The 19685-nt window shown below is 41.8% G+C and overlaps 1 protein-coding gene across 1 annotated transcript in view; it reads left to right on the plus strand.

Moving 5' to 3' along the window:
• Positions 1-7696, plus strand: part of LOC134529747 (uncharacterized) — a 34885-nt gene extending 27189 nt beyond the window's left edge. Inside the window, exons 6-7 of the mRNA XM_063364143.1 lie at positions 2138-2267; positions 7487-7696. Coding sequence (XP_063220213.1) covers positions 2138-2267; positions 7487-7590 — 234 coding nt within the window. The 3' untranslated portion in view covers positions 7591-7696. The remainder of the gene's footprint in view (positions 1-2137; positions 2268-7486) is intronic.
• Positions 7697-19685: the final 11989 nt, after the last annotated feature.

The following is a 19685-nucleotide window of genomic DNA, read 5'->3' on the forward strand; positions in this document are numbered from 1 at the left end:
CAGTATCAGTTTCGCCACACGTGTGTAATTTACTCTACAGTCCTGCTATCCGGAGTGAATTTCACTTTAAGTCTGATGATAGCAATACTCCCCATAATTTTTAATTATTTAAGATTTGTTGTTTTGTTTAGATTATTTCATATTTTTCTTGTGTTTTGTAATTTGTTGGTATTTTATTAATTTATTTTAATTTTGTTGACTTATAACATATTTTTTAATGTTTATTTTATGTATAGCTTCCTACATAAGCCTTGGCTCTAGGTGTTTTTTTCGAACAATAAAAATTTGTTCTGCAGGACATCGTCAGATAACCAATGATTAGGATTTACCATGGACAAAGTAATGACGAAACAGCCCAACCAACATGCGGACTATGTCAAATCAGGGGGACCTCTCTTAGTGCCAGCTTCTTAGTTCTAACGTAAGTAGATTATTTGTGACTCTTGATGACGGACACAGACAGACTCTGGTGTATACAAATGGTGATTATAACACTAACAACTGTACGTAATTGTAAGCATAGCTGACATAAATGATCACTGCAAGTGAGTTTTTAACCATCATAACTGCTTTTCATAACTTTTTAACTAATTGAATTTTTTGTTGAATGCTGTTATTGTTTGTTGCAACAGGTTATAGTTTAAGAAAACAAGCATCTGTACTCACACTCATGTTCTCACAGCAAACAAGTAATTGGATGCAGAACTAGCCATAGTGCATAGACGTATGGAAACTTCAGATAAGCACAGAGACTAGGTAGCATACCTGGAATAGTTTAAAAAATGGGTTGAGTCCTATGTGAAACTAAACTTTCAACTGGAAACATGCACAAATAAATTATGTCCCAGATGATACTTAAATCTGTTCACTATTTCCTATTCTGGTAGCAGACTGTAAAAGATAGAAATTCTAGGGGTAACTTCAGTTCACTACATTAGAAATAAAATTACAAATAATTATTAAATGCAGGATTTGAAAAGCCTGGTAGAAGAGAGAGAGAGAGTTTGTTGTGATGCTAGGATTGGGTTAATCATTGTGAGTAGTAGTAATAAGGCTGTTGTGGAATTTGTCAGCATCAAGGTTGCGGTGAGGTGACTTCTTTGTGTTTGGCCAGTGGAAATGGCAAATGAGCAAGAAATACTACTAAAGAATATCTGTATGATATTGGGACAGCATGAAAATTGATGCTCAAGTACTTTTTTGTATATATGTTCATGCCATCTTTAAAAAAAATTGTTTTTGTGAGGAATTATGTCTTGAATAAATGTATAATTTTTTTCTGCTGAAAATATAATATTTTTGCTGGTTAGTTTCAGTTTACCAATAAAAAAATTAAACAGATTAAACAGCAGTGAAAAATAATAAAAAATAATATTTTACTTTGTAATGTTAACCTCTGTCCAGAACTGATGTATCATTGACTTTGCACCAAAAATAATTAATTACGTGCAAGCCACCTTCCTTGATAATGTAAGCAATTGGTAAGAGTCAGTTAAATATATTGTTGCCACTTGAGTAGTAACATGTTTGACTGTAGCACATCTGTGCCTCAGAAAATACATTTCACAGAAACAGTAACATGATTCCAGCAAGAATAAGTCTGCATGTGTTCTGTAGACTTAGTTGCTTATATTCTTTGAAGGTTTTTACGATGAGGATGAGTACATATACTATTGAAAAGCATTTGTCTGTGACAGAAAACCAAGACTTGCAAATTATGTAAACATAGTCAGGTTTTCCATGGCAAAGTTAATGAAGTAATTAAATGGTACGACTGGTACCTTCCCTTCATAAATTTTTCCACGGGGTGCCCTTTTTATACATTGCACTCCCAAACTAATATGTTTCTTGGACAAAGGTAAATAGCCGACCTGTGAGTGGTTCAACAATTTTTAACAAGAATTGAATAGGTTTAGGCTCTGAGAGTTGCTAAAGCTGACAATGGGTTCCAAAGGCATTCCTTGATTGTGCATTTTTGAAAGGCCATAAATGTGAGGTGGCTTGTTGTGTGTTGTATGTTTTGGCAACTATTATTCACTTTAACTCTATACTTTGCCGACTTATGACATTTCTATCTCATTTTAAAAAGGCAGATTCATTAATTAGGTGTAATGTATCCATGTGTTGAACATTTCAGGTAGAACTTGACTCTGGCCTCATAATGCTGGCACAACTACGTGGTACTACATCATTCAGGTTGACTCCTCACAACCCTTGCAATTCCTCATGCCCTGAACTACTGGGTGACCTGCAAGAAGGAGAAGTGTGTAAGTACCTACTTCTATTTAATTTTAAAGCTTGTGGATTATTATCATTATCATTTTCATGATCATCAAGATCATTATGAATCATGATCATCATGATGATCACTTCTGTTTAACTGTTATAGGTTTCATTCCGTAAGCCACTATCATTGGGATGTACAGAGAATTTTAAATGCAGTAAATTGCCATTGCTTTATTCATACTTTGCTGTTAACCATGTTATTGGCTTATGAACCTTTAAGGATGATCTCTCATCCAAAGAATAAGATGATCCCCTGAATAGTGATGTGTCATTCATGAATGATTCGTTCAAAATGAACTAATCTTTGTGTGAACAAAAGTACAGTAAGTCCTCTATTTACGTCGTACCGATTTACGTCACTTCGGATTAACGTCGCTAATGTTTGAGTACTCATGTTTCAATTTAAGTTGTCGCCGATTCACAACGTCGTTTACAATGACCGTAAATCTTTATTTTAACCAAAACACCGTATATAATTCGTTTATAATTCTTTGTTTCCTTCGGTAGTTAATTTATGCTATGTAGCGTAAGCTACACGTTCACCGCCTTATCTTATCATGCATCATGAGGGATGCTTCCTGCTCTCCGCTGCTCTCCGCGCGGTGATGCAATACTACCAGCCCGCCCGCTCGGCCACCCACGTATCTCGCTCGTAGAAGTGTTATCTACTTCCCGCAACGACACAGCATTTTCTCCTACCCCTTTTCGTCCAACTCCTTGGCACTTCAGTCGATATGATATCATTGAGTTGGCCGGAGTTTTAAACGTGCCGTTGTTAACTTTATCGTGATTAAATGCGTTTGTAGTAGGCCTACAGTATCAGCTCACTGCAATTTATGATTTTTATTAGAATTATTCCCGTACGTAAATTGTAAGAATTGCGCCGCGCTATTGTATAACCTCTTTTAGGTGTTTATTACTTCATGTGATTATTTTAAATCAAGGGCTCTCAATGTTTGTCATACTTATAGTACTTTTATTGTATGTATGCATTTCTTTTGACTTTGTTCTTACCAGCCTCCAAAAGAAAACAGTTGTTTTCTCCTGCGAATGACTCAAAGTAAAATCTGTGTAGCGCTAAACCACTTTGTATCCTTACACTTTGAATGCATTATGCGTTTATATTACGTACAGTATGTACTATATATCTGTTTTTATATTTCAATCAATAAAGGTAATAAAGCAGCTGGTTAAATAACCATTCTATAAAGCTGAGAAGTACTAGTTGTACTTGTTTCCCACGCTGTCCGTTGTCATTTGCTGATAAAATTGCCCGTTGTCACGTCTGTATGCCAGCGCGGCCGACCTTGGGCCGTGGCCGGCCGGTGGCATGAAACATGGCTCATTTTGCGTCGTTTCTATTTACGTCGCGGTTTTCAGGAACGTAACCCCGACGTAAACCGAGGACTTACTGTATATGATTAATTCGCTGTGTAAAGAATTGGTTCTTTAAGAGGCAATTAGTCTAAATCTGAACACGATTCGGGAAAAATTTAACACAGAGAGAACGAGAGAAGTGAACTGGCCAGTCAGATTCATTCGTTCATGATGTTGCGAGTCAGAGTATTCCGAAATTGCAGTTTGCGTGTGTTCACAAGAGCAAACAATAACTGGTCAAAGAAAAAAGGTAACATGAAAAGGGGTAGGAGGGGGATTGACTACCCAACAAGTATCACGTGACATTGATTATTCCCTTATTCATGTATTGTCTAGGTTTTATATACTAAATTTATGTGTGAGTGCTTTTAAAATGTGTCCGTGAACTTTTTTTGTAAAAGCTTGACATCTAGATTTCAGCCATCCCAGCAGATCAGATTAAGATAACCAGCCAGGCGACAAGGCCTGCCGCCTAGATGTAAGGAATATTCAAATAATGGGTGAATGAGTTACTACTCTTGAGATGTCAGATCCCTTTGTTGGTGGTCAGAACTAAAAGAAAGAAATGAACAAATTTTTTGGACGAATCATTACATGAAACTGATTTAAATGAATAAATTTGATCAATTGAATTATTCTGCCCATCACTACCCCTGAAACCTCATTCAGAACATCACGCTTTTCCCTGAAGAGGCTACTGGCTTTTTAAAATTTAATCTTTAGCTTAGAGTTCATTACCTTTTAATCACTCAGATTTTTATTAATGATTACAAATAATGAAAACTAGTACATGTCAAACATGTAATTTTTTTTTATATAGTTGTGAGAGTTTCAATAGGTTATGTTTATCTGTGTTGGTGATAAGCATGCCACATATATAGTTACTAGATAAAATTTTAATTCACCATTGTAAAACATTTTTACAGATCAACAATGTATTTAAAATATTTTTTAATATCTGCAGAATAGCAACAGAGTATTTTACTGTCCAGAAATAGCCAGGGGAAAATGTATATGTTACTAAAACAATTTTAAAAAAGCTAAGACTGTGATTTTTTTTTGTAGATACAAATCAGTACCTATGTATTTTTAGTGTGGAACTGTGAAGTCAGAGCATGTGTTGGTAAGAAATCACATGGAAATATTGAGAATGCAGAAGTGACTGCCAAATGTTAACTGGTGAAATATAGGGAATGGGGGTAAGCATTCAGTGAAAATGTTTTGAACACCAGTATCTTGCCTCCCTTCCCTCCTTATTCAAGTGCTGTCATTAGGTTTGGTAAATAAAATCAGGTATACTTGGTTTATGTGTAGGCCTACTGATGCTGGAAGTATTAGATTTGTCATTCATTCTAGTTTGTTACTTTAATATGATGCTACTTTTGTGTGTTGTAATATCACATAAAATAAAAACTTAACCTGCAGGGGATGTTGTTACTGGTCTGCATTCCGTTCTTTCATTAAGTAAATACAGCTTAGGAAGTGAGCAGTGGGATGAAAAAAAGGGTTAATTACAGCATGTTTCCTCAGATTTATTGTTCAAGTCAATTGTCATGAGTGTTGATATTACCTTTACACTGGCTGCTAATAGTGTATCTTCCCATGCTACTTTTTTGTGTTAAATATCTGTTACATAAATATAACTAGACATTGATTTGTTGTAGGGACTGAAGCTGTAATTGAAATACGGGTAGTTATATCCTCCCTACACAACTCCGAGCCTGCTGGTACTACTTCCCCAGCTCCCCAACATCCTGACCTGCAACTCCCGAACGTGATCACAACACACACGACCCAACAGCCTCACAAGCCACCATCTTCACTTAGCTTCAACTACAGGCCTACCACTTCCCCCTTATGATTATTACACATAGTCTTGCAGCCTGCTGGGTATCTTCCTCGTCCTGCCCGAACTCCGGGTTGGCTGTGTGCCCATGGTCGTAATGGTGCTTGAACCCTCTGAAAGGATGGCTGCTTTGGTCTGACATTGGTGCTCCCTCTGGTTTGCTCTGTGTCTCTCGTGGTGTGCACATTACTGGGGTACAAGCTGACTGCTCTGCCTGGGGGTTCATTGCCGCTGACAGTGCGGAAGGTACTGGAACCATTTTGTGTACATAGTGAGTGCAGAGAGGCAGCAACCAACTGCAATCAAACGCTTCCTGTCGGTGGCGAATACAGGGGTCCAGCTGTTGTGATGAGCAGCTGGATTTGTTGGGAATATATAAATACCAACTCGTGGACCATCTGGCGGGAGTGGCTGTTGTCTTCGTGGCTCTTCGAGGATCAAGTGATGGAACACCTTCAAGCAGGAAGATGTGCTGGGCCTGGAGTGTTTGAACTACCTATGATGCAGCAGTATTTCGACGAGGCGCGGCGTTACTACTATCCACTAAAGCTGCACATTGCCGGCTAGGGGGAGAAGAGTAGTAGTGACCCTTGGAACCCCACGCTGTTCATGAAAGATTTCTATTACATCAGATGATGGATAGCGAAACCAGAACAAGAGAATCGATGAGCCACTGACAGCACTGCGGGCTATCAGAACCCCGCATGGCCTGTTGTTCTTTTAAGAAGCCTCTTTCCCACAGCGGAATTCGTCACTTGAACATGATTATATGCCTCCGGGAGCGACTGGCCGGGCTCATACCTGCTGGAGGGTCACTGAGCTTAACACTATGCCAATAGGAGTTTAATTAGGCCACTTTTGACACCATACTTTACAAGCCTCTAAATACAGACATCACAACACTTACATACATCAGCTAGCCAACTAACTGAGGGGGTAAGGGTGACCTCCCTCTGTCTGACATCTACACTAAATGAATTAGAGTTAAGCAACAAGCGACAGCTTTTTTTACTACCTAACTGGACCGTGAGCCACTTTAATCTTAAAATCATACACTTCGCGCCCGTCATTTCTAATGATTAAAATAAGTGACGGGGTCGCAATCTTTTATTGCAATTCCAATAACGAGTTATAGGAACATAATTGGTTCCTGGTATTGCAGTCACACGCTCCCGGCCGAGCATATGAAGAGATGGCGGCAGCAGCTGTGGCTTCTGCTGGTGATAGCCCCACCAGCTTCAGGTGCTTACCCTTCTGTTCCTCTGGGTTCTGTGCCGGTTGCCTATGTACAGTCACTGGTACCTTTGCTGGCTCCACAGGAACAGTCCCATTGGTTGGCATGAGCTGGCATGGGGTGGTAACGCCATGGCTCGTCCAAGCATGCCAGTTGTGCAACTTTGCAGCTCAGCAATTGGTCCATATAACGTCTATCCGTATAGCCGTTCTCATCTTGGGTTATGCATGTCACCGGCCCGTGTTTAGCTACAATGGTTCCTGGTATCCACTAATGGGTCCCTGTGTAGTCTCGAAGAAGCACCTGCTGCCCCACTGGAAATTACCTGCGCATGTGGCAGTTTGTGACTTCATTGAAGGTCTCCTCTTATTTAAAATTGGGGCTGGGACATATCTGGTCCAGAGCCGTTCTTAGTGGTCGCTTCATTAGGAGTTCTACCGGTGTCTTATATGAGTCTCCCAGTGGCGTTGTGCGCAATGCTAACAATGTTCTAACGACTTGTGTGTGCCAGTCCTGTACCCCAATTTTTATTACCATATGACCCCATCATGTTCAGGTGACTGATTTTCACTTTGCAATCTATTCCCAGGAAGGAGTGGGAGTAGTACTGCTTCCCGAAGCATTAGATAAACCTTTGAACTGAACACAATTTTAATGCTCTTTGAGTTATGCCTCTATTTAAATTGGTATTAGAAAAATGTTGGCCAAACTTTTTATTTATTGTCTTCTTTTTTTTTTTTCAGTGGTGTTCACAAATTTCATGTGGACTTTTGAGTACTACCCAGGTCGCAATCTGGATAATGTTGCAATCCTTACAGAGACTGTTTGGGAAGAAGGTTCTAACTAATTGTATTAGTGTAATGCCATTATCTGTAACATTTTACTGTCATATTGTTTATCCAGCTACTTGTTTGTATTATTTATTCTCTTGAATAAAATTCCAAGAATGTGTATACATTTTGTATAGGACTTATTTAAGTGCTTAAAATTCGTAATTATTTTTACAGAGGATTCATTTTTAATTCTACTCATTAGTTGGTTGAAAAACAGTCACGTGTTCCTTAGTGTATTTGCATAAAGGCAGTAGTAAAAAAAGTACAATGCTGTACAGAATGAAGCAATTTGTACTATATTAAATTAATTAATTAATAATAGATGCATTATTTATAAATAAAAATAAGCAGGAGAAATACATATATTTGTACCAAAGGTTTGTCATACTGATGGTCGCTCAGTTTGCTGACAAGTGGACAAGCAGGTAGCATCTATTACCACCACCATCTTATAGTGTTGTAGCTTTAGATGAACCAGTACTTTAAGCATCATTTAGTTCTGACCTTAAACTGTATTATGCACAGTTAACCAGACTGTAACTATTTAAATTTAACACAGAAAAAAGTTAACATTATTTAACTTAATCAATGCATGACAACAAAACTGTAATTATTTTAAATTTTTATCTCTGGCAAATAATGAGCTGATTCTGACAGTTTATTTTGAAATCATTTAACAATTATTGCGTTGAATTGACGTTGTTCAGGGTCTGTGCCCCATAGAGCCAGTTGTGACTCCACTTCTTCTCCCTGTCCTGTAGGTCGATTACAACTACCATTTTTTCTTGTCATGATAAGACATCAAACAGCAAAATATGTTTACCAATCTCTTACGAAGCCTTAATATCATGATCCCCAAATTTGGCGTCATTAGTCAACATGTTACGTCATAAGACATAAATGAGATTTTTATGAGAGAGTTTTTATTAATAAAATGTTTTAGAAATACAATTATTAGATATTCCAATTTCATCCACAATCATCACGAGATGTCTGTGCTCTGGATTAATGTATTTTTCTGTACGTGTTTTCACAGGTTATTTTATAAATGTTTAAATACATTTAATTTAGATATTTACACTTGAAATTTATATATATATATATATATATATATATATATATATATATATATATATATATATATATATTGACGTCGTCCGGGCCTGCGGCCCCTTTGAGCCCGATACGACACCGCCCAACCACCATCTATATTCAAACCTCCCGCTCGTGCGTGCGTGTGTGCGTGTGTGTCTAGCCCGGCAAGAGGGCGCTTAGCTGCAGTGCGCCGCACCCCTAATTTGCTACGTTTTAATATTATTTGTAAACCCTTTTTGTTTTCATCCATCTTCGCCCCAGTGCTGTGTAGTTTACTTGTGTTTCTTTAATTTAAATAAGTTACCTTAAATAACTATAGACGTTGCCCGGGCGGACCCGAACAGGCACGGACTTGGACGAGGATAGGAATGCTTTTATATGAATTATCATTAAATAAGTAAATAGTAACAAACTTTCCATTGTCAGTAATTTTTATATATTTTTAATGTTTATCTGTAATTTACTCAACTTTCGCCGGGGCACGGAGTCGTAGAATATAGTAACGGTAATTGTGTTGGCGCGAAGGGCGCCATGTTGCCACCTGCGAGCGATGAGCTCAGCCCAGTCGATCTTCATCACTGACCGAGAGCAGACGCGCCAGCACCCCGGGGACTTCAACCTTTGTTCTGCACTGACCAAGTAATTCTGTCTCGTTAAGTATTTCTGAATCTCTTTCGCTCGTCATCCTCGGGGCAGCTCTCGGCCAGCGGGCTGTTTAATTAATTAATTGTCTCAGTCGAGTTTTTTCATCACCGTGTAATAAGTATACTTTGCAGCATGGCCACGTGTGTGGACCATGCCCTCACCTAAACCGATTCGTGCCTCAGGCTTTTTAACCGTGTAATGTGTAACGTGTAACGGGCGTGTAGAGAGACGTGTTAGTGAAATTAAATCTGGAGAATAAATATAAAGTGAGTACTTATTTAATCACGTGGTGAGTGAGTCTAGGAGTGTGGCGTGCCCGACGCCTAGAGCGGGCCAGGTCTGGGTAGCTAGGATAGAAAGGGCTGGTAACTCGTCCCCACTTGGGCTACGTCACGCCCTGAGTGAGAGACTCCGCCGGGTCCACGTGCCCTTCCACGTGGTGGCGCCCATAGTTAACATCTCGAAATCACCGGCAATGCGCGATCAGCCCTCAAATGGCGCCCAAGAGCGTGGGGCGAGTTACATCTTCCGCGAAAACCAGACCTGTACGAGCGTGTGAGATAGGCGGTTGTTACGCGGAGCGCGCGGAACTAAAGTTCGCGCTGGAACTATTGTTCGCGCGGAGCGCATAGCGGGACTCTGGCGCGCCAGCCACGTGATCAGCCAAGCGCACGCTTCCAGGAATCCGCGCACAAACAACGGACTCCGAGCGCAGTAAGTAACACAGTGCTGATGTGTTCGTGAGGACTGTTCGTGTGCAGAGTACCACGTGCGTAGACATGTATCCGTATCCGGACGAGTGTATCGGGTGTTACTTTCCCCGCCCGAGTTGGGACTTGCATGGCAGGACCGCCGCCGGATACGAGTGTGGCTACTGTACGGAGTACCGCATACACGGCGTGACGAAATGTGGAGCTAGGTCGTGTCCCGGAGGTAGTAGCGAGGGATACCGCTGCCAGGAATGTGCCGGCCTGTGGCATCGTGGCTGTATCGGCGAACGTGAATGGACCGTACTGCGCAAGTTTTTTACCTTCACGTGCGCACGGTGCACTGCCTACCTAGCCACCCAGGCGCAGTACGAGGCAGAGACGCTGGAAAATCCTCCACGACACGCCTCGACGCTTCCCGAAACGCCGACGCCGCTCACGCCGACACCGACTCCGATCACGCCGACACCACTCACGCCGAAAAAGACGCCGCTCACGCCGACGCCAACCACGCCGAAAACGACTCCGCTCACGCCGACGCCAACCACGCCGGAAAAGACGCTGCTCGACTCGCCGACGCAGCCCGTGCCAAGGACGCCGCCCGTTGCCGGAACGTCACCGCCGCACCAAGCCGACTCCTCACGCACGACGCCGACCCCAGCACCACGAAGGTACGTCCTGACGTCACCCGCACCGCCACGTGTTACGTTACCGACGCCTACCGCTCTGACAAAGACGCCCGTCGTCCTGACGCCCACGCCCGTCGTCCCGACGCCGACGGCCGCCGTCCCGACGCCCGCCGTGCCGACGCCGACAATTCCGCTTCCGCCACCTCCTGTCCTGGAGCCGCCAACCTCGGCACCTCTCGTCGACCTGACGTCTCCCGACGCTGGTCCAAACGCATCATCGCCAGCAAGACCTCGTTTCGCCGACCTGACGCCACTCATCCCGACTATGATGACGCTTGACTCGCCGAAGCCAACCGAGCGACGCCCGACAACGACCGTCCCACCGCAGTCTGCCACGCCGTCCAGCACCCGCCTCGTGTCGGAGACACCTCCCGACGCCGGAATGACCTCGCCACCGCACCGAACCGCCGTCCCGACGCCACCAAGGTCATTTCCGGCGAAACCCGCATCGTCTCCGCCACACGACTCGCCACGGACGCCACCAGACTCGACGCCGACGCTTCGTGTCACCTTGTCGCCACCACCTGGCTTCGACGTCATCCGGCCGTCGTCACCGCTACCAGAGTGCGCAGTCGCAAACAGGACGCTTTGCGACACGATGTCCAGGGCCATGACGCCGAGACGCCTGAGCGCCGCCCCGCCGCCTGGATTTGCTCCTCTGTGCCCGCCTGGCTTCGAGGCACAGACGGATGAACCGGACCGAAAGAGACGGACGCGCGCGACGCCGACGCTGACGCCGCCTACATGCCCACCTGACACGACGCCAGAATCGACCGAGGCGCCACGACGCCCGATTCCGACGCCGATCGCCGCAGTACCGGAACACCGGTCAAGTGCCCTACCGCACGAGACGCCACCCAAATGTCGCAAGTTGGCAACATTGGGACGCCGCACCGTGAAGAGTCGCCTGAGCTCCCTACATCCGCCTGTCGCGATGCAGGTCGACGCCACGACGCCGGGACGCCCGACCGTCCCACCACCGAACGTGACCACCACCCGGACTTCGACACCTGTCACCCGTCTGTCACGACGGGCCGCGAAGCGCCCGCCTGTCGGCGAGGCTGAGCCGGGCCGTGCCGAGCGCCGCCCGCGCTTGCTGCCCGCCTGCCACGAGCCGCCTGACCTTGGCCGCCGCCGCCCCTGCCGGCCGGCGCCCTGGCCACCGCCGCGCTGTCACACGCAGCAGCCGCAGCTGACGCAGATTTGGGGCTCGGGACAACTGGTGGGTCACCACCCACAAGGTTAGTTAGCCAGCGCCCATTCTGTCCGTGTGTATCGTCCCCCATAGTGTAAACATTGCTCAACTGTCATTTTGTAAACATTGCTCGCCGCCGTCATGTAAACATTGCTCGCCCTTCCATCGTGTAAACATTGCTTGTCCGTCCGCCATGTCAACATTGCCACCTGTCCGCACAAATGTAAACATCAACATTGCCACGTGGGAGTGCGCGACGTAAACAGTACAGGCAACGCCCCCCAACCATCTGTCAAACGGCGCTGTCATATCGGCCTACTTTCGGAGGGGGCAATTGACGTCGTCCGGGCCTGCGGCCCCTTTGAGCCCGATACGACACCGCCCAACCACCATCTATATTCAAACCTCCCGCTCGTGCGTGCGTGTGTGCGTGTGTGTCTAGCCCGGCAAGAGGGTGCTTAGCTGCAGTGCGCCGCACCCCTAATTTGCTACGTTTTAATATTATTTGTAAACCCTTTTTGTTTTCATCCATCTTCGCCCCAGTGCTGTGTAGTTTACTTGTGTTTCTTTAATTTAAATAAGTTACCTTAAATAACTATAGACGTTGCCCGGGCGGACCCGAACAGGCACGGACTTGGACGAGGATAGGAATGCTTTTATATGAATTATCATTAAATAAGTAAATAGTAACAAACTTTCCATTGTCAGTAATTTTTATATATTTTTAATGTTTATCTGTAATTTACTCAACTTTCGCCGGGGCACGGAGTCGTAGAATATAGTAACGGTAATTGTGTTGGCGCGAAGGGCGCCATGTTGCCACCTGCGAGCGATGAGCTCAGCCCAGTCGATCTTCATCACTGACCGAGAGCAGACGCGCCAGCACCCCGGGGACTTCAACCTTTGTTCTGCACTGACCAAGTAATTCTGTCTCGTTAAGTATTTCTGAATCTCTTTCGCTCGTCATCCTCGGGGCAGCTCTCGGCCAGCGGGCTGTTTAATTAATTAATTGTCTCAGTCGAGTTTTTTCATCACCGTGTAATAAGTATACTTTGCAGCATGGCCACGTGTGTGGACCATGCCCTCACCTAAACCGATTCGTGCCTCAGGCTTTTTAACCGTGTAATGTGTAACGTGTAACGGGCGTGTAGAGAGACGTGTTAGTGAAATTAAATCTGGAGAATAAATATAAAGTGAGTACTTATTTAATCACGTGGTGAGTGAGTCTAGGAGTGTGGCGTGCCCGACGCCTAGAGCGGGCCAGGTCTGGGTAGCTAGGATAGAAAGGGCTGGTAACTCGTCCCCACTTGGGCTACGTCACGCCCTGAGTGAGAGACTCCGCCGGGTCCACGTGCCCTTCCACGTGGTGGCGCCCATAGTTAACATCTCGAAATCACCGGCAATGCGCGATCAGCCCTCAATATATAAAATTGAAGTAAGTACATGTAGACAGTGAAAAATCAAGTATTTATATGTTTGCATCTCGTGACCTACCTTGTATTGCGCTTCACATCTTAGTCATTTTGTCACTGTAGATCCACAAAGTATATCATATAACAGTAACTAAATGATATAAATTTGTTTTTGATTAAATATCCTTAGATTCCTTACAACAATTATATAGATTTTTTTGTGAAGTCGAAATCATCCTTACTACAAATCAAATGAAAAATGTCATCCGTTCAATACAAAATCATCTTAAGAAATTTAGCTACAATAAAACAGCTGGGCTTCTTGTAAAACAACCAGTTATTTGCAAATACTAGACTATATAGTTAGACAGACTCTACTTCCAAGACTAAGTAACTAAATATTCAGAAGATATCACAAGAAACCAAAATAAATCCATCCATACTGAAGAACAAAGTATTCTTAGGTAAACTTATGGGGACTAAGCATTTAATTAGGATTCATTTATGGTTCACAAGGAGTATAAAGATAATTTGGACCACACAAAATAAGAATAGGTTCACAGTATGATAATTTTGTAGAGTAGCAGCTTTTGGAAAATAAGGCTACTATAATAACTTAAGTGAAAGGTTTTGACATCGTCCGGGCCTGCGGCCCCTTTTGAGTCCGATATGCCACTGCCCAAACACCATCCACCCTCCATTCAAACCTCCCGCCTACCCGTGCGTACGTCTGCGTGCGTGTGTGTTCGCCCGGCAAGAGGGCGCTGTCGAGCCAGTGCGCCGCACCCCTAAAAACATAAGTATATATAATTGTGTTGTTTGTTTTTATATTCCCTAAGTGCAACGTGACGGCAGATCGGCCGGAAGGGTTTTATGTACTTTTATTTTTAAACAATGTATTAAAATATCATAGCGTTTCCGGACATTCCCGAGGAAACCCGAAGCCAGACAATAATTACGTTTCAATCTTAATAATTATTATTTGTATAATCTTTTCTCTTCATTCAAAAATTGTTACATAATTTTCAATGCATTCTTGTCATGTTGATTTAGTTTCCTGTGGCACGAATTCGCTAATATCTTTTAACGGAAATTGTTTCGGCGGGAGGACGCCATGTTAGTCGAGCGAGCCATGACCTCACCCCCAGTCTTCCGCCATCAACGACCGAGAGCAGACGCATCAGCACTCCGGGGACCTCACCGCTTGTATTCTCTGCCAAGTAATTCTGTTAACTTTAATTTCATTTCAATCGCTTTCTTTTAGTCCTCGGAGCGGCTCTCGGTCAGGGGACTGCTTTATTAATTAATTTACGGCCAGTCTCGGTCTTTTTCCTTTGTACTACGTAATTCAATATGTGACCACGTGGTGGCTTATCACCTTTAAACCGATTCGTGCCGCGGGCGTTTTGCATAGCTTCAACCGTGTACGTATATGAGCTGAAGTAGTGGAATAAATCAGGTGTATGAATTTAACGTATTATTCTTTTATTTTCTATATGTGTGACCACGTGGAGAGTGACGGCATGTGGGACGCCTGAGAGCCCACTTCGTAGGGAAAAGCGTGCCCGACGCTGAGAGCGGGCAGGAATTAGTGCTAGATGTTTTCAAGGGGGGATATCACGTCTCACATGGGCGACGTCACGCCCTGAGTTAGGAGTCTCACCGGGTCCACGTGCCGTACCACGTGGTGGCGCCCACTAACAATCCACCGTAAAGCCGACAGATCGACCCCCCCCCCCCCCCCGTGTCAGTTTGTTGTAATTCGGAGACATTAATAATATGTATTTAATACATAACATTAATACCTTATACACTATTAATTTAGATAACCAAACAAACTTTTTACTTTAATTATTTGCCTTATTTCCGTATAGAAGCTGCTTCTCTGTAAATTTAATCTAAGACATTGTAATGTGACATACAGAATATTTGGGAAAATGTTTATTTGAATTGCATACTGATGTGAACTCCTTATTCATGCTCCATACATACTCTAATTCAGTTTAAGAATTCATCTGATGTGGAAAAGTAATACATGCTTTTTGTTGACATTTCTGTAAAAACAGTTATATTAAAAGGAATGTAGTGTTTCAAGGGAAAGGACCTAATATTTGTTATTTTCAGCTGCAAATAAAAATTCCAAACTTTTAAGTAATAAAATTACAACTTGTGAATATGTTCAAATTATTAGTAATTTACTGTTGCGTATATTAGGCAGGAAAATAGCCAATGACAGAAAATCTCATATAGGCCTATGTTTAATATAAATGTACTATGCACTTTGAAATCATTAAGTTATATGCAAGAATCCAAGTGTCAACATGTAGATTAATTAAATAAAAGCAATCACAAGCAGTAAATACTGAAATATAACTTTGAAAATTTCAAAGCTATGTTTATGTAGTGTTTGAGTGCTATTAAGCAAAGTGCTAAAACAGCTTAAGTGAAAAACATTCGGAAACTAGTCAAATGCTTAATTAAATGGAGAATAATAAAAAAACTACCTTATAAAGACATGCTATAACTTAAATTACACATCCTTGTGAATGCTTCATCACATCAGCTTCGGGGTGATATGATGTAAGGTTTTAATTATTTAATTTTGTTATCGTTTAAGCGAAAAATTCTGATTTCTAGTCAAAGTTACTAGTTTTAGGGCGAATATTAAAAATCTTGAGAGACAACCTTATGTAGGCATACTACACCTAACGTGCACATCTTTATGAATGCACCAACACATCTGCTTCGGGGTTATATGATTTCATTTTTTAATTATTATATATTTTAACAAATGTGGAAAACCTAGGATTCTAGTCTAAATTTCCAGGCTTATTTTTTTTATAGGGCCCCAAACATGGCACGAAAAATCAGAGATATTCAAAGTGCCATGTTTCAGGGCAAATGAAAAAACAAACCAAGGTAACTTACTGTGGACTACTACCTACACTTTAAAGTATAAGTTCTTCTGTGTGTTCCAGCCTATCAGCTTAGTGATGCCAGGAAAATCAGACTTACAGTGAAAGACAAATAATTAAAAAACAAGCTGAGGTACATATTTGTAGACTACTACGCCTTAAAATACAATTTATTCTGTGTTCTGCACTATATAAGATCGTGGAGCCAGGAATAAATTTTTTTGTAAAGTATTTATTTTCAATTTTCCGTACTTTTGCCATTTATACATTTAGTCAGTACGACATTGATGACAATGGTATTTCTTGGAAACACATGTTAACATTATTTTCAGACTTTGCCAGAAATGTGGAAGGAAAATGTATTGCTGCACTATGAAAACCAAGGATGGGTAATGAGATTATCCGCTAGGACAATATAGAAGGCACAAGGTTCACAAAGGTATTGGATTTATTTACATGCCAGGTTTTCTTATTTTACACACTTGCTTAAACCTGTCATTACTACATTACAATTTCAAATAAAAATTATCATCCTTAATATTAACTTTACAAGTTTTGTGATGACCAATTATGTTCATCATTAGCCAATGTCCAAAAAAAAATCATTTTTAAATCAGTACAAACCACTTACTACAAAATAAACATATTTTAGATAAATTCTGAATATAACTGATGCTACTGTTGACACCAACTTATCCAAAATAACTTCTGTGTGATTAAGTAATCATATTTTCACAAACTAATAACATCATTAAGTCTTACAATGATTTCATACTTATTAAATTTTAAATATATTAATGCAAATTCTTTCATTAACATTAACCTCAAATCAATTTTCAACTTTAACCTAATACAGTTCACAGTATAACCTTTATTTAAATAGTATTGGTACAGCTGTACAATATTAAACTCATTAAACATAACATTTCATAAACACACTGACAGAAATAATAGCTTATTTTAAGATACTATACTAAAAGCAAAAACCTATGAATTAACAAGTTGTCTCTTCAACTTTGTTCACGTAGAATTTATAACGAGTTTGTTTGTTCACACATGGTGTTGACCATATGGCAAGAACTAGGCGAGTGTTGAGTTGCCCAATCCTGAGAGGGATGGAGTAGAGCGGGCAACTTACTGGGCGAACTGAAGCAGGACGGAGCAACTGAGGCACTCTCCTCATTCCAATAAGTATTGAAAACAACATTTAAGAGCATAGGAGTATCCAAGGGAGATACACGTAAGTTAAAGTTATTCAAATGTAAACAATGTATCTAAGAGTTACAGTAAGTAAATAAAAATTTACATTAACAAGTATAAGCTCAGAAAAGGGTCTCAGCAACAACTCTCGTGAAACATCTCTTCCAACATTCAGCATTGGTTATAACAATATTAGCAACACGGAAACCTACGCTAAGGGACATGTTAAATGGCCCACACATAAAACCATAATTTACATGTTACTTGAAAGAACATAACGATACAAAATGGTATGCATTGGTACCTACCAAAGCTCTCGCCTAAAATAAAATATAAACTGACGAGAGGCAGGCACCGAATTAACAAACATAGCATACAATGCTACAAACAATGCACCATGACTAAATCAAAAACGTAATGCGTCGCAGTGCAAAATGTGAACTGAGTACACAATACTGACATCATCCCAGGTGATCCCTTCGTTCACACGAGTTGTTATGTCGCCTCATGGCCTCACTGGAGCATGTGTGCTACGCCTCTGCTGCACCCTTCGGTCGACCCGAACTCGCCACCATGTTAACTATGTGTACCCTCACTGAGGGTTTTTCAGTGTAATACGTAATACTTGAACTATATACTGGACACAGGTTGCGTTCCACCATCTTGCGATGATTCCGTGTTATACATAAGAACTCTCCACGTGACCGCGGTTAGTATCATTTCAGTTTCATGTCAATCAGGATAGTGTATGTTATGTATCATCAAACAGAGTACAGCCATGTATTCACATAACTATGTAAGGATGCTAGTCTGTTTACATCGGTTAAGCTTTGTGTCAATTAGGATAGTGTATGTTATGTATCATCAAACAGAGTACAGCCATGTATTCACATAACTACGTAATGTACTGATACATTTAACATGCAGTTAAGTACAGAATGTTATTTTTATTCTTATTGATGTGTTTGTTGATTTAAAAGAAACATTGGGTGTCTGGACAGTAATTTTTATAAACTGGCTACGCTTCTACCATTTACCTACTATATGATACCAACTGGACCGGATTGTCTTTCAATAGCACCCCTATAATAGAACATTAAAATGAAATTATTTATAGTAACTTTTACATTTGGTTTACCATTGTTATATTTTTTCAAACATTTTCCACCTTTTTTTCGTTAACTTTTTGGTTACGAAATTATCTTAAATAAAATACAAGAATATGATTCTCTCGGCCAATCAGGGAGCAGCTTTCCTAGTGAGAGATTATTTAAGCGAAAAGAAGGTTTTAGTGTGTGTATAATTTTGTTCCAAGACACCAATGAGATAAAATGAAATGTATAATTGTCATGTTACATATATTTGCACCTAATGAATGAGAGATTAAATGAACAAGAATAAACACTATGATCTGTTGTCATGATAAAGTGTAAATGTTGAGGAACATAAACAATTGTGTAATGTTATGTGTAATGATATAACTAAGCTATATTTTGCAAATGTAAATGCAAATTTTAAATTTTTATGTTGTAACAAGCACAGTAAATATGTTGTTAATGGCAAGAGAATTGATACTCTACTGATTTAATTATACTGTGACCCATCATTATAGGCTGTTGCTTAGCAAATGAAAATTTTTAAATTTGGTTACTTTATTGATGAGTACTAAACATTAGGGTACTGAATCATATATCTGGGCCACCTACGTCAAGAACAGAAGTAAGCATGTGACACTTGTGCCTGCAAGGGCACGAGAAAACACACACCAAAGTTTGAAGTGAACATTGCCTCAACACCGGCAAACCCACTGTCTAAGGTGCGAAGGTTAACGGGAGTGTACCTACCATGGACGTGAATGACGGCCCGGCAGTAGTGTGACGCGCGTGGCTGTGCACGTGTCTGCCGGGATGACCTCCCACCGCACGGACATGGGCACCAGGAGGGGCAGATGCCGAGTCTCGGACCAGGTCAGGTAGGACCGCTGCCACCAGACATTGCCCAAGAGAGGCGCCGTCCGACATCTACAGACGCAGCTGCTAACCCAGCTGCAGTGGTGTCTTCTGTGGGATCGCCAGCCTGCTGCAGAAGGTGTAATTGCTGCATGCAGTGCACTCCTCCCTGATCTAACCATTGGTATTAAAACTTTCCGTAAGTAAGTATTCCTCCCACGTCCCTCGTCGGAGGGAGCGTCTCAAGTGGAGAGGATTTCTTCCAGACTCTTAAGGACGAGAGTTTGTGCTGGAAAACGTGC

Source organism: Bacillus rossius, chromosome 2 (assembly GCF_032445375.1).
Source record: "Bacillus rossius redtenbacheri isolate Brsri chromosome 2, Brsri_v3, whole genome shotgun sequence".
Taxonomy (NCBI): domain Eukaryota; kingdom Metazoa; phylum Arthropoda; class Insecta; order Phasmatodea; family Bacillidae; genus Bacillus; species Bacillus rossius.